This window comes from Rosa chinensis, chromosome 1, assembly GCF_002994745.2.
Source record: "Rosa chinensis cultivar Old Blush chromosome 1, RchiOBHm-V2, whole genome shotgun sequence".
NCBI lineage: Eukaryota > Viridiplantae > Streptophyta > Magnoliopsida > Rosales > Rosaceae > Rosa > Rosa chinensis.
This window is the reverse complement of record NC_037088.1, coordinates 19,942,259-19,956,697: the sequence shown is the minus strand read 5'-3', so window position 1 is coordinate 19,956,697 and position 14,439 is coordinate 19,942,259. Positions and strand designations below refer to the sequence as shown.

The 14,439-nt window shown below is 39.5% G+C and overlaps 1 protein-coding gene across 1 annotated transcript; it reads right to left on the bottom strand.

Annotated features, from left to right (window-relative positions):
• Positions 1–9,067: 9,067 nt before the first annotated feature.
• LOC112203252 lies at positions 9,068–11,421 on the bottom strand. Its single transcript, XM_040512971.1, has 2 exons — positions 11,305–11,421; positions 9,068–9,844 (listed from the first exon to the last, which is right to left on the bottom strand). The coding sequence occupies exons 1-2, from the start codon at positions 11,351–11,353 to the stop codon at positions 9,183–9,185; spliced, it is 711 nt and encodes a 236-aa protein (XP_040368905.1). The 5' UTR covers positions 11,354–11,421; the 3' UTR covers positions 9,068–9,182.
• Between the last annotated feature and the right edge of the window lie 3,018 nt (positions 11,422–14,439).

The following is a 14,439-nucleotide window of genomic DNA, read 5'->3' as shown; positions in this document are numbered from 1 at the left end:
GTGACCAAAAGTGACATTTTATGAACAATATATGACATTTTAACCTAAATAGTGGAAATGAAAGGCAAAAAGCAGTGAATGCCAACCTCAACGGGTGAACTTGCTCTTAGTTGTATGATATATTGAGGTCTTAGCTAGGTTGGAATTCACACTCCCAAAAATTCAAATATTTGCCTAAAATTTGGACTTTGGAGTGCCAAAGTTGCTCCTACTCTTAAATGAAAACCCTTGCAGGCTTGCACCCTAGAAAATTGGCTTATCCATCGTTACACCATGCCATTTGCAATGTAATCATTTAATTTTGGTTTTTTTTTGGAAGGAGTAGATGTCAATTCATTAAAGATGGTTCTAGTGGAATCACCACATTTGCTCAATCGACTTCCCAATAAATTTAAATTTTTAAATATCCAATTTTATCCTTGTGGAGGAAAAAATAAAGAAAAAGAATTGAGATGAATTTCGACTCTCTCTTTGATGTGCCCACAAAGAGTTGAGATGTAAATCTAACTCCACCAGGTCATCGACCTCCTTGCAGGAGGACAGACTTCACACCTCCTCAGCTCCTCTTGCGTGTTTTTCCTTTTTCAATTTTCAGTTTTTCTTTCTAATTTATTTAATATGAAGGCAACATGGTTTGTAAAATAGGAAATATGTATAGTACCGAAAAAACACATACATATGTATTAATTTATTCAAACATTATGTTTTTATACATGTATTAATTTATTCAAACAATTTCATATAATATATAGCACGACGAGAGGTATCCGTCCTTCATTTGTTACTACTGACGAGGGCAGCTCCGGCGTGCGCACCGGATAGTGGATAGTGGTGTTGATTAATAGTTCGGCAGAACACTGCTATTGTTCCTTCTAGTTGTGGAGTGCGTCGCAAGCGTGGGGAGAATGATGGAGTCTCTCCTAAAAAAAGGTCAGCCTCAGTTTGGCTATGGGACGAACCAATCTGGATGCAGTGTCTATGGGCCTGTGCGCTGTACAACCAGTTCAAGCTGTTTACAAGAAGAGAGGAAGGCCGAGAGGAACCAAAAATAAAACAAAGGAGCTCAAAGTTATCCACCCTTCACCTATGAAGAAGTCACCTTCAAAGCGACAATAAAGTTTCAAGGCAAGAAAACCTAGTGAATGGCCTGCCGGAATTTACCATTATTGATGCTGTAGTTGGCTCAAACCCCTCTAAGGGCAAGACACCTATAGTTGCTTAGTAGTATTATTTGTGTCTAGAATAAATGTCTACTCTAGGTAACTATGAATCTTGTAGAATTACTTAGTTTTGATGTATCACAATTGCGTGCTGGGCTTGTGAAGTTAGGTAATTTAGATTGCCTGCAAGGCGAGGTATTTTGTTTGGCATAAATTGCTCTGAGCTATGATTGTTGAAATAAAGTGGTATTCTGTATTCTTTTTTATCTATGAAACAGGGACATACTTTTTGTATGATCTCCTTTCATAAAAAAATAAAATAAAATAAAAAATAAAAACTCTTCTAATATATAGCTCGTTAAAAAGTTCTGCGTAGCATTTTAATTAATTAATTACTGTTTAAGGATATCTCTATTTGTGTTTAATCTAAACTCTAGGTTACTTGACCTAGTGGTAATAGGGTTCAATTAGAAGAATCTAGAGATTCTCTTTCCTTGTATGATTCTAACTCTATGCATTGTAATCCTCTATATAAAGAGGCCCCTATTATCAATGAGAATACACAGCAAATTTCTCTCAATTCCTGATTCCCTAAAACACGTTATCAGCACGAAGCACTAACCCTGAAACCTAATATTCGTAGCCTTCAAACCCCAGAAACCTCCTCCGCCCACCTTGAAGCTCTCACCTCCAGGAGCCCAGAACCGGCGGCGCTGTCCCCAGAACCGGCCGGAATCTACCTGAACCGGCCACCGGAAGTGACCAAACCGGCCCCCCCCAAGAAGAATCCGTCGATCTTCTGCCTGATTTCGCATCCTTCCCGTCCACCGATCACCGCCACCTTTTGTCAGAAGCTGCCACGCCACCCCAGGATCCAGGAACCGGTGGAAATTTTCCAGGAACCGGTCGGCAAGACCCCGAACCCTCCAGTAGATCACATGACGTTTCCTTGCCGGTCTGCATCTGCCAGATTTCCTCCAGTCAAGCCCAACCCAGTCAAACTGCAGCGCGGCCCAGCTGATCCAGCCCTACTTTCGGCCCAAAAGCAATCAGACCTAGAGGCCCAGAAGACGGAAGTAAGCCCAGCAGCCCAGAGGTTTGCCACGTCAGCGTCCACACAGTCAGCATCCAGTCAGCCTGCCACGTTATCATCCGGACTACCACGTCAGCAACCCCGGTCAACGGTCAGTCAACGCCGGTCAACCCTCCGGTCAACGGCCGGTCAACACTTTTCCGGCCACTTTCCGGCGACATTTTTCCGACCAACTTTTTGGTCGATTTTTCCGGCCACTTTTTAAGGTAATTTTTTTTTCTAAAAGTTTCCTTTTTTGAAGTTTTTTTTTAAAATTTTCTTCTTCTTTTCTCGGGGACTTCCAACATCCCTTCTTCTACCCCCCTTTCTTCTTCATAGGGGAGACCAAAAGCCGAACTGTGGGGGTTCGTGCTCACTCCAAGCTTGGAGCTTGTAGAGTCCTCCAAACTTAGAGTTTGTTGAGAAGAAAACGATCGACCACATATATCGTTGTTTCGATCTAATCCAAAACCCCTCTTGGAATCGGTTTTTCTTGGAAGCGACTACGCTAAGAAAATTCCTAATTTCTTGGAAGCGACTACGCTCAGAAAGTTAATAGTTTTTCGTGGTAGCCTTTTTCGCTCCAAAACTAATCCTAATCTTGTGTTGTTTTTCAGGATGAGTTACCTGAACAAGTTGAACTTTGTTCCATTAGTGACAACTGGCGCAGGATACCATAGATGGGTCCGAGATGTGCGCCAACATCTTAAGGCTGATGGACTTCTGGAAGCCATCCAAGAGCCTAGTCAGAACGTGCTCTCCATTGAGCAAGCTACTGCTTTTGAAGCAAAACAAGCTAAAGCCATAATTCTCATGACAAGGCACATGAATGACGCGCTCCAAAATGAATACCTCAATGAGGATGACCCAAGAAAGCTATGGGTAGAACTTGAGCAGCGATTTGGCAACGTTCGTGACTCCCTGCTTCCTGATTTAGAAGTGCGATGGCATAGCCTCCGCTTTTGTGATTTCAAGTCTGTGCTTGATTATAACTCGGAAGCTCTTCGTATCAAGTCTCTGATGGAGTTTTGTGGCCAAACCATAACTGATACGATGTTGATCGAGAAGACAGTCTCTACCTTCCCCGTCTCTGCACTGATGATTTCAAAGAATTATCGGATTGATGTAAATGCAGGACGTATCACAAGGTTTTATGAGCTCATTGGCGCCATGAACGTAGCTGAAAAGCACGACAATATTCTTGTGAATAACTATAATGCTAGACCCGTGGGAACTAAGCCTATTCTGGAGTCTAACTATAGTCGCGCCCCCAATGGAGGACGCAAGGAGCGAAACCCTAAGAGGAGGGACAATTCTGGACATTCTGGTCCATATGTTCGCCCTAAAGAGGAAGGAAATCGTCGAGAGAGGCGTGCACGGAACTGTGAAGGTCAACGTGTGAAGAGAGAGAGAGGCGGAGCCTCCGACCATGGTAATGCCACCAAGAAGATAGGTCGTCCAAATCGCGCCCCAATGGCGCCTCGATCAAGGGAGCCTGACCATAATGATGTTTGTTTTCGATGTGGATCAACTGAACATTGGGCCAAAGCATGTACAGCACCCCAGAATGTTGCAAACGCATACAAGACGTATCGTGAAGCAAGGGAAGCAAATTACATGGAACAAGAAGATCAAGATGGTGATCTTGAACTAAGGGTGGAAGACTACAAGGATCAAGACCCAGAAACTGGCGATTTTGATTAAGTCTTTTTATTTTTCCAAGAGATGTAGGCAATTGCCATATTACTTTTGTAGTAGATGCCAATGATATTAGTCTTCCTTCAAAGTAGGCGTACTCAATGTAAGTGTGATGTCTAGGAAGGTTTTGATATAAGTGGTACTTAAGCGAGCTTTGCTCCACCGACATCTCTCTACCCACCTGGTCACATTTACATTGGAAATACCGAAAGGAGTTAAACGACTACCATTGTTTTGCATTAAACTAGTTTATTGGATTAGATTTTCTTTGATCAAAGAAACAATGATGTACTCTGTTGGCTTATGAATAAAATTTCGAGTTCTTTTCATTATGACTCCATTTTGATTCTGAGCATATGACTTTGTGACTACAATGGATGGGCCATCAATATTAATTCAAAGACATGGAATAGCCCAAGTTCCCCTTACCAAAAGGCATCTTGATTACTGTCGCAAAACTCTCTACTCTCCTAGGGCAAATCGCACCTATGAGTAGCCAACGGATTTCATGCGAAAACGCATGTAGAGAACGGAAATGAGTTCCTTTGCAATACCTCTAATGATTGCGAACAAATGCGCATCTTAGAGAAGTTTATGTGTCTCTCTAGTGGACTCTATGTCACTATTCGAGCTATTAATCCAATAAAAGTTATGAGAGAAGATCTCTTGGATTTAGACACATTTTGGCTTTGTCACGACAGGATAGATCATCCTAGTCATGATATGATGATCCGTCTACTAAAAACTTCACACGGACATCCATCCTTTTGAGCAAAACGAAGCACGAATCTAATGACGCCATAAATGGCGCCAACCATGAGCATAACGCCATGGTTGTTCCTCCTAGTGGCCATGACGCCATACATGCTAATTTCCATGGCTCCCTCGCCATGATGGGAGATGTAGTCACACATTTTGCTTCTAATAGCGCTACAGACGCTCAGGCCCAACCATAACCCTCATTGGTTGCTTCTAAGGCCCCTCGCTCACTTTACAAAGCCTGTTCCTTCGGGAAATTAGGACTGAGACTGTCCTATGCAAAGGATATGAAAATACTCATTCTGTTCTTACATCAAATCCGTGGGGATTCTGTGGACTGATTCAACCAACTTACGGACGTTTAAATATCTCATGATGTTGGTTGACACACAAACACGCTGGTCACGTGTTGTGCCATTGTCCACTTGTAATGCTGCTTATGCTACACTCCTAGCACATATCATATGACAACGGGCTCACTCCCCGAATCATCATATTCAGTCAATTGGATTTGACTATGCTAGTGAGTTTACATCGAAGACTCTCGATGGTTATTGCATTGGGACTGATGTTGGACATCATATTCCCATATACACACCCAAATGGTCTCGCGGAAACGACTACGATGGTAATCCGGACATTGGTCATGCTCACTAATCTCCTTATATCTGCTTGGGGTGATGCAATATCGCATGTAGCTATGCTAATTCGTCTACGACCTACCGCCACTCAATGTACCTCTGCGTTACAGCTAGTGACTGGGTACAAGTATTTTGTACTTACGCACATTTGAGTGAGCCATTTATGTGCCCATTGCGCTGCCACAGCGCACTATGATAGGTCCTTACAGACAAATGGGCAACTCAGTTGGATTTAAGACTCTCACAATCGTCCACCACTTAATGCCCTTGCAAGGCGATCTCCTTACCGCTAGATTTGCGGATGTCACTTTGATGAAACAGTCTTCCAGTCGTTCGGGGGAGATAAGCACACAGATGTTCAACAGGAACGACAGGAATGGTCGTGGTCTGTCTCCACTATGTCTCATCTTGATCCCTATTAAAGTGACGAGATCACACAAATATGCTGCAAACATGCCTGCAAGGAAGGACGTCCCTACGAGAGGACGTAGCGCCACCCTACACGGATGTAGGCATGGCACCAATACCAAAAGAGAGTGGCACTCTGGCGTTACAGGCCATGGCCCCAGCTATGATGCGTTGGAGGCCCGTGGGTTCGAAGGATACATTGGTACAAACCAATCCTTGATCATCGACACTCAAAATCCGTCTCATGAGTATCTTCCGGGTTATGGTTATCGTTGGGGGACGCCTCAACGTCAGAACCTATTCCTGAGAATATAGAGCTCTATGAAACTTACACTAGTGTACATGAGACGTTGTATAGAAACTCCATCATGATTGATGATGTAGTTGCACATTTCGTTGCGCATGAGTTTGTTGAGTCTGATGACATCGAACCACGCTCCGTTGATGAATGAATGCCAACGTAGAGAGATTTGGCCTAAATGGAAAGATGCGATCCAGGTAAAGATGGATTCTCTAACGAAGAGGAAGGTTTTCTGAGCCAGTAATGCCAACACCTCCTGACATAAAACCTATTGACTAATGGGTCTTCGTTAGAAAGCGTGATGAGAAAAAGAGATGGCAATCTCGCCTTATGGCGCAAGGCTTCTCACAAAACGCCCTGGAATCGACTACGATAAGACATATTCTCTCGTAATGGATGTCATTGCACTCCACTACCTTGTCAGTTTGGTAGTTTCCGAATAACTGAACATGCAGCTTACAAATGTGGTCACTACGTATCTCTATAGGGATCTAGATACGGAATATACATGAAGGTTCATGGTGAACTTCATTTACCCAAGTCAATTGGCTCTAGACCATGGAGCGCGTTTACAAAGAGGTTGAAACGCTCGCTAAAATGACTACTTGAGGGGATATGCCCACGCGTTTCCATAACAAGTCTCGGATTCCATCGCGGTTCATGTTGGACATGATCTTCATTAGAAGCTCTTAAAGAGTTAAGGGAAACCGCTGAACACTTGAAATCCGAGTTTGAGATGAAGGATTTTGGGAGAACACGATTATGTCTCGGTTTAGAACTTGAGCATCGTGTCGATAGATGCTTAGGCATTTTGACGAGGTCAAGCCTTCAAGCACCCCCATGATCGTCCATAGTCTTGATCCTGAAAAGGATCCTCTTCGTCGAAAGGATGATGACGAAGATGTGCTAGAGGCAGAAATGCCTTACTTAGTACAATAGGCGCATTATTGTACTTATCCCAATGCACAAGACCGGACATCTCATATGTTGTGAACTTGTTAGCTAGATATAGCTCTGCGCCAACGCGACGCCATTGGATTGGTGTAAAAGATATCTTTCGATATTTGAGATGTATGATTGATATGAGCTTGTTCTATCCCTACGAAGAGATGATGGATTCGAACCCATCACACACCAGGTACGCCGCCAACACTGGCCTGCGTCCAATATTCCCATCTCAAAACGACATGTGTTTTGGAAGGTTTTGCTGATGTTGGGTATCTCTTTGACCCACACAAAGGTCATTCCCAATCCGGTCAAGTGTTCACCATGGGAAAAGACCGTGACATCTTGGAGGTCTACAAAATAGACCCTAGTCGCTATATCTTCGAACAATGCAGAGATCATTGCTCTTCACAAAGTGGTTCGTGAATGTATATGGATTGGATCCATAATTACGCATGTTCGAAGCAATTATGGTTTGAAGTCTACCACAGATGAGCCTACGAGCATTTAGGATAATGCTGCTTGTTTTGAACAAATGAGGCAAGGCTACATCAAAAGCGATAACACCAAGCATAATCAGCAACAACAGACTCTCCTCGAGATCAAAGTGAACTAGATTCAATATGAGGACAGTGAGGCAGACTTGTTTACTAAGTCATTGCCCAAATCCAAGTTCGAGAAACATGTGGCAAGAATTGGCTTGCGGAAATTATCTGAACTCTCATGATCGTAGTCATCAGGGGGAGGCACAGACATCAGGGGGAGATGTCTACATGTTCGTCTCGAATCATGAAGGGTGTGTTGTGCTCTTTTTCCCCTTCGACTGAGGTTATTTTTGTCCCACTGGGTTTTTGTTACTCGGCAAGGTTTTTTTAACGAGGCAACGAGAGAAGCACCGCGTTTGGACAACACAAGGGGGAGTGTTTAAGGATATCTCTATTTGTGTTTAATCCAAACTCTAGGTTACTTGACCTAGTAGTAATATGGTTCAATTAGAAGAATCTAGAGATTCTCTTTCCTTGTATGATTCTAACTCTATGCTTAACTCTATGCATTGTAATCCTCTATATAAAGAGGCCCCTATTATCAATGAGAATACACATCAAATTTATCTCAATTCCTGATTCCCTAAAACAATTACTTAATTTTTAAATATAGAATATTGAAGTTTTTTTAAAAACACATCGGTGAGTATAATTAGCATACTAAAAGCGAAATTACTAATTTTGGTGGACACGTGCCTAGTGAGTCATTATCTAAGCTACCAGAATATCCTAACGTAAGATCGCCTTGGATAGCGCTAAAGCCCCAAGTAACTAAGGTAACCTCACACTACAAAGTCTCGGAAAAAACAAGTCATGATTGAGACCTAATTTATGTAGAAGGGGTATCCAGGGGTTAGAACTTAGAAGTACCCTTAACCTACTCAAATGGACAAATGGCTTCAGTAAGTACCCTTAACCTATCCACTATTTGCATATCAAAGTGTGAAATCGGAATGCTGTGATTAGTATATATCAATCTAGGAATGTGGTTTTACACAGAAACTCATGAAACTCCCTGCGAAGAATCCAGGATACATAATTAAACTAACCAAACCCTAGAGTAGTGATGCCATAAGCAGCGCCGAAAAGACGACACAGAGGAGGAAGTATCTGAAAAACGGAAAAACCTACCCGTGCCGAAGGGCCCGACTTGAAATTTTGCCCTTTATTAAAACTCGAGCAGAAAGTGAATTCACTAGTGACCTGGTCTAGCTAGTTTTGGCAAAAAAGAAACAAAAGAAGAGGGAGAGGTCTGCCTAGTCTTTTATTTTGGTATCAAAACTCAGTCTACATATTTAAAACATGTAGTATTTGCCCATCCACTAGGAAGCTTTGATAATCTCTTTATCTGTGCCCTTGGACTGTGGCTCTACTCAGAAAAAGACAAGGACAAATAATTACTTAGCACTGTTAGAAAGCAAGAAATTCAGACTCCTTCAATCACAATATTTGGCACAAGTGAATGAATCCTGCAGTAGAAATATGTATATGGAAATGAAAGCTCAACTAGAAATAATGTGAAGCAAAGAAAAACACAAAGCAAGATTTTTGGATGCAAACATTTTATGACTCACGAGTCCTGCTGGAAGCAATACAATGCAAACATAGCATTAACAAACTAGTAACAGAATAGAGAGAATTTGAACTCCACATTTAAGCCATCGGATAGCCTATTACACAATCCACATCACCTGTCTTTTTAAACCCTTGTTCTGCCTTTACCAAATCTTCTTTCGCTCTCTCAAGGTCGACCTCTGCAGCTGCTAGCATAAGCCTCCGACTCTTGATTTCATTCTCCAAAATTTTGACGTCTTCTCTCATTCTATCAACTCTTCCGGTCATGTTCTTCATACCAAAAACAGATTGAACATGAGGCTGCAGCCAAGTCAAGTCAAACTTGAAGCACTCGAGCTCATCCCATAAAATTTGAAGCCTCTCATAGCCATCTTGGTTCAAATTCTTCACCTTTGTAGTCCTCAGGAAATGTAAGAGTCGGCCCAATGTTGTGAATGCACATTCGACAAATGTACGGCTTCTCCTCTGTTGGCACTCAATTAATGAAGGATGCAACAAACAGACTTCCTCCAGCAGTGGAAGAAAAGCTAACTCTATTCGTCCTAAACCCTTAAAATCCATAAGCTCGCCAGTTTCGTTGTCTAATATTTTAATATCACCCTTACGAACTGAAACATTGGTTTCAACAATACAAATATCATTCATAAGATAGCCTTTAGAAAGGTCATGGATCTCACTTAAAGGCATGAATTCTCTGAGTCCCCAGTCACTCTCATTCGCATTGAACTCATGCTGAAGGCCTATCAAAACGAAAAGATCAAATAGCATAAACTAATATAGTATAGGAAGGATGAAACCGCATCATTCTACATGCAGGAATAACAAATGAACACATATATGTAGCCAAAAAGTATATTATATGCTTCTAATTAAGTTATCATTAATGATCAAAACCAAGTAAACAAAAAATGAAAGAAACTTATCTAAGAAACTGTCCTTGAATGAATTTATGGGAAGTAAACAGCATGAACAGTAACAGAAATATACACTTTGTGATCTACTTGCTGCTGTCAAGATGATTAACGTACAGAGAGCAGTTAAAAAAAAAAGGGAAAATTACTAGTCCCCCCCTGTATTTTTGAGATTCGACAGTTCAGTCTATGCTATTCTAATTTTAACAGACAACTCTTCAAACATTCAAATTTCCAAAATGACCATTTTACGCCTCACTTATTCTTTATTTATTTATTATTCTTCTCTCTCTCTCTTTTTATATGTATGTATATATATGTGTGTGTGTGTATTTTTTTATATTCTTCTCTCTTTATATATATATGTGTGTGTGTGTGTGTATATTTTTTTATATTCTTCTCTCTCTATATATATATGTGTGTGTGTGTGTGTGTGTGTGTGTGTGTGTATGTAGTGTGTGTATATATTTTTATTCTTCTCTCTCTTTTTATATATATTTATATGTATATGTGTGTGTGTGTGTACATATACATATATATATATATAGATAATTAGATATATACATACACATTAGATATATGTATATGTATGTATACATATATATATATATATATATGTATGTATCTAATGTGTATGTATATGTATATGTAGATATATAAATATATGTATAATTTTATACATATGTGTGTGTGTGTGTGTATGTATGTATGTGTATGTAGATATATGTATATATGTGTGTGTGTATTATATATATATATATATATATATATATATATATATATATATATAAGAAAGTGGAGGGGTAAAATGGTCATTTTGGACTAAATTGTGTGAAATTTGCATGTGTGAGGAGTTATCTGTTAAAATTGGAATAGCAGGGATTGAACTGTCGAATCCCAAAAAGTACAGGGGGGGCTAGTAATTTTCCCAAAAAAATATTAAGAAACTAAAAAAGATTTTTAAAAAAAATGCATTCATCAAGATGACAAAGCAACAGATATATAGACAAAATGGGACATAGAATATGAACCAGAAAAGTATGTATACTTTTGGTTTTTGACAGGATTCTATCAAGTTGATTAACCAAGGTGAAACTGAATTTGGCATATCTAGTCCACCCAGACGGCAATTTTGAGGAATCTGCAACCTCCAAATACATGGATATGGAGTGTCTTACTATGTACCCCTTTGGATATAGAGAAACCCGCCTGGCCATGTAGAGTGACCAAAACTAAGAACACAATTATAATCACCCCAATATTTAAGATTTTAGCAAAAATAAATATACCATTTGAAACCGCCAATAACAAAAACTTCAGAATAACACTTGTCAGCATTCAACTTGGAGAATTTGTCAATTTTCCATGTGAAAGTTCCTGATGCAAGATCATTTTCTTCATTCTCCATCATTCTGCTAATTCATTAAAAAGAAAAGCCACCAATGTCACACCACAAATACATAGATGTCATGCAACATTGCAACAGAAGTAAATTATACGTCAATATCATTCCAAATGAATAAAATGATAGGACTCTGATGCAGTCGGATTGATAATTAGGTTTACCAGCAATAAATCTAACAAAAAGATTCTGGAGTCCACCAGAGAGAAAAGAGAAAATTCTCAATTTTGGTTGATAATATGATAAAAGATGATAATATCGTTCTGTAGCCATTTAAGGTTGCTTATATATGAGAAAAGAAACCATAGGGCGACTAACAATGAAACCCTAAAGCCCATGGATTAAAACAAAACAAATCCAAAATAAACTAGAAAACCTAAAATAAAAAGAATGTAAAACTAGCGTAAAAATATGAAATCACGAATCGGATAATTAAGACGATACATTTTGGCCTAAATCTGATAGGGCTCACTAAAGTGAGTCTTGAAGATTTCGTCGTTCCCATTCTGAAAAGCTATCATGCGTCTCAAACGGACATTCTGGCCAAAAGTTAGTCAAATCTGATTCAAAATCAAAACCTGACTTTTTGTACGAGTAACTCGAAAGGTCCAAAATCAAATCTTCTTGAATATTCCAGCGGCTAATAATCTCATTACGCGTGAGTTACCTATTTTCCAATCACTCTTCTTGATTCTACGCCACTTCTTTGCTTTTATGGTTTTCTGGCTAAACTGGACATATTCTCGTCCTACATCAGACTCTTAGGAAAACAAATAGATAATGCGGGAAAAGAAACCACAAAATAAGCTAAAAGTTTCATAACCCTTTTACTGTTTGCAATCACGGGTTGCAAATAGACAAAGAACTCAAAAGCATAATATCCTAATAACATTAGCATGAGATAATATTCTGGTCTAAGCTATTGTAATTCGTAACCTACAACGATATCAAGTCCAGGTAAACTGGGTAACTCAACATAAAAGGACAATTAGTCGAGGAGAGTACCTTAACTACAGAGAGAGAGAGAGAGAGAGAGGGTGATGCCCTAGCATGGGGCTTCCGCAATCTTCAAATCCCGGCTCCTTATAGTCAAATGAATGAATATGTTTCTATATTACTAGTTGCTATATCTGAAGTTTCTATAATTCATGTTGCATTTCAACCAACGACTTATAGCAGGTTCTTTTTTTTTTTCCTTGGCAAATTCAGTTGTTTCATTTAGAAGGAAATAAAACAACAAAGGATGGAACCCAAAAATGGATCAACAGCAAGCTCACAAAGAGCAAGAACCCGGCCAGCAACCTATTACAAGAAGGAAGGTAACAACACAGCCCTTCAAGAAAGAAACAAAGCCTCAACAAAGACCAAGAAACAAGACCAAACTAACAGGTTAATTTGGTTTTAATCCTTTCATTGCTGTGACTATTCAATATGATGCCCATAAGATTTAAGCAAACAAATATTAAACGAGCAATCATAAACGATTAAAAAAAATCCCCAATTGCAATTGATTTAATCTAATCAACACTCAGATACCATCAACCAACATATTCATGAACATAGTTCACTTTCAGTTTTGGGTCCCCAAGAAAAAAGAAATTGATCCAACAACGCTCTGAAGGGAGCTCAAACTGGAAACAATCAGCCTTGACATCATAAAGACTAAAAATCAACATCATTCTCATTTACACACCAAACCCTTTTGAGGGATCAGTTAGACAAGGTACCTGACAAAGAACAAAATTAATCTTCCCTCGTAAGAACCATTTGTGCAGGGTAAGAGTGACTGTCATTTCTATTAGTTTTTTATTTGAAATTGAAGTAATTGTTTTACTCACGAATCCCAAAGAAATTAAGCTAGTGAGTAAGCACAAGGCCCTATTTTTAAACAATCAGAAACGAAAGCAAAAACGGAAACAAACAAAGCCCATATTCATAATCACTAAAAAGGAGCAAAACCCAGATGGTAACCAACACCTAGAAGATCAGATAATCCCAAAAAAAAAAAAGAGAGAGAGAAGTTCAAGATGAGAAAACTCACAGGTTGAGAACTCAATATTAAAGCAGCAGGAGAGACCGATTCCAGAGGGAGATTTCGGTAAAAACTGTTGGACTAAAAGAGTGTTCCGGTTATGATTAGCCACAGCCGTCAACTGTGGCAGGTGGAGGACTCCAATGCGGGCCTAGACGCCGAGAGCACGACAACCTTCGAATCCGATCTCTTGTATGACACTTGTCGTACATCTTACTGATTCTTTCTCTTCCAAGCGCACAATCCAGGTCTCTAGTCAGTCATATGAGATTCTTTTCTTTTCTTCTTCTTCTTCTTTTTTTTTGTTTTTTTATTTTTTGAGATGAAACCCGTCGAACCGTTTGAACTGATGATCAAAATATCTGGTATCCAGGAGAAATTGATATTTTGAAAAATGAAAATTTCGTTATTGATAAATTTTTGAAAGAGAATATGGAAATCGGGAGAAAATTATTCAAATTTTATATGGAACTTTGTGAATTGCTTATTTGATCAATTATCTACTAGTGTTACGTTCATGCAGAAAGACCGCGCGTGTGGGTAGTGTCTGTGTCTGAATTAGTATTGTCATTTCTGTATTGGTTAGTGGTCTACGATGTATCAAAACTTAGATTTCTGTTTTAGAGAAACGGTAATTAAGAGAAAGTTGTTGTATATTCTCATTAATAATAGGGGTCTCTTTATATAGAGGATTACAATGCATAGAATCTGAATTATGCAAGGAAATGTAATCATACATTGAATGAATATTTATAAGATTCTCCGAGATTATCTCTAATTAAAACCCTATTACCACTTGGTCTGGTAACTTAGAGTTTGGGCCAGACACAAAATAGAGATTTACTTGAACAGTCCCCCTTGTATCGCCCAAACGTGGTGCTCCTCTCGTTGCCTCATCAAGTATCTTGTCGAGCAACAAAAACCACCCTGTGGGACAAAAATAACCTCGGTCGAAGGAGAAAAATAGTACAACATACCTTTCACGTTTCA

Bases quoted from the DNA above. Each gene is read 5' to 3' on its own strand.
- LOC112203252 (XM_040512971.1), bottom strand. From the start codon at position 11,353: ATGCTGACAAGTGTTATTCTGAAGTTTTTGTTATTGGCGGTTTCAAAT. The intron at 9,845-11,304 runs GTATATTTATTT...TCGTTTTGATAG, and splicing joins GTTATTGGCGGTTTCAAATG to GCCTTCAGCATGAGTTCAAT.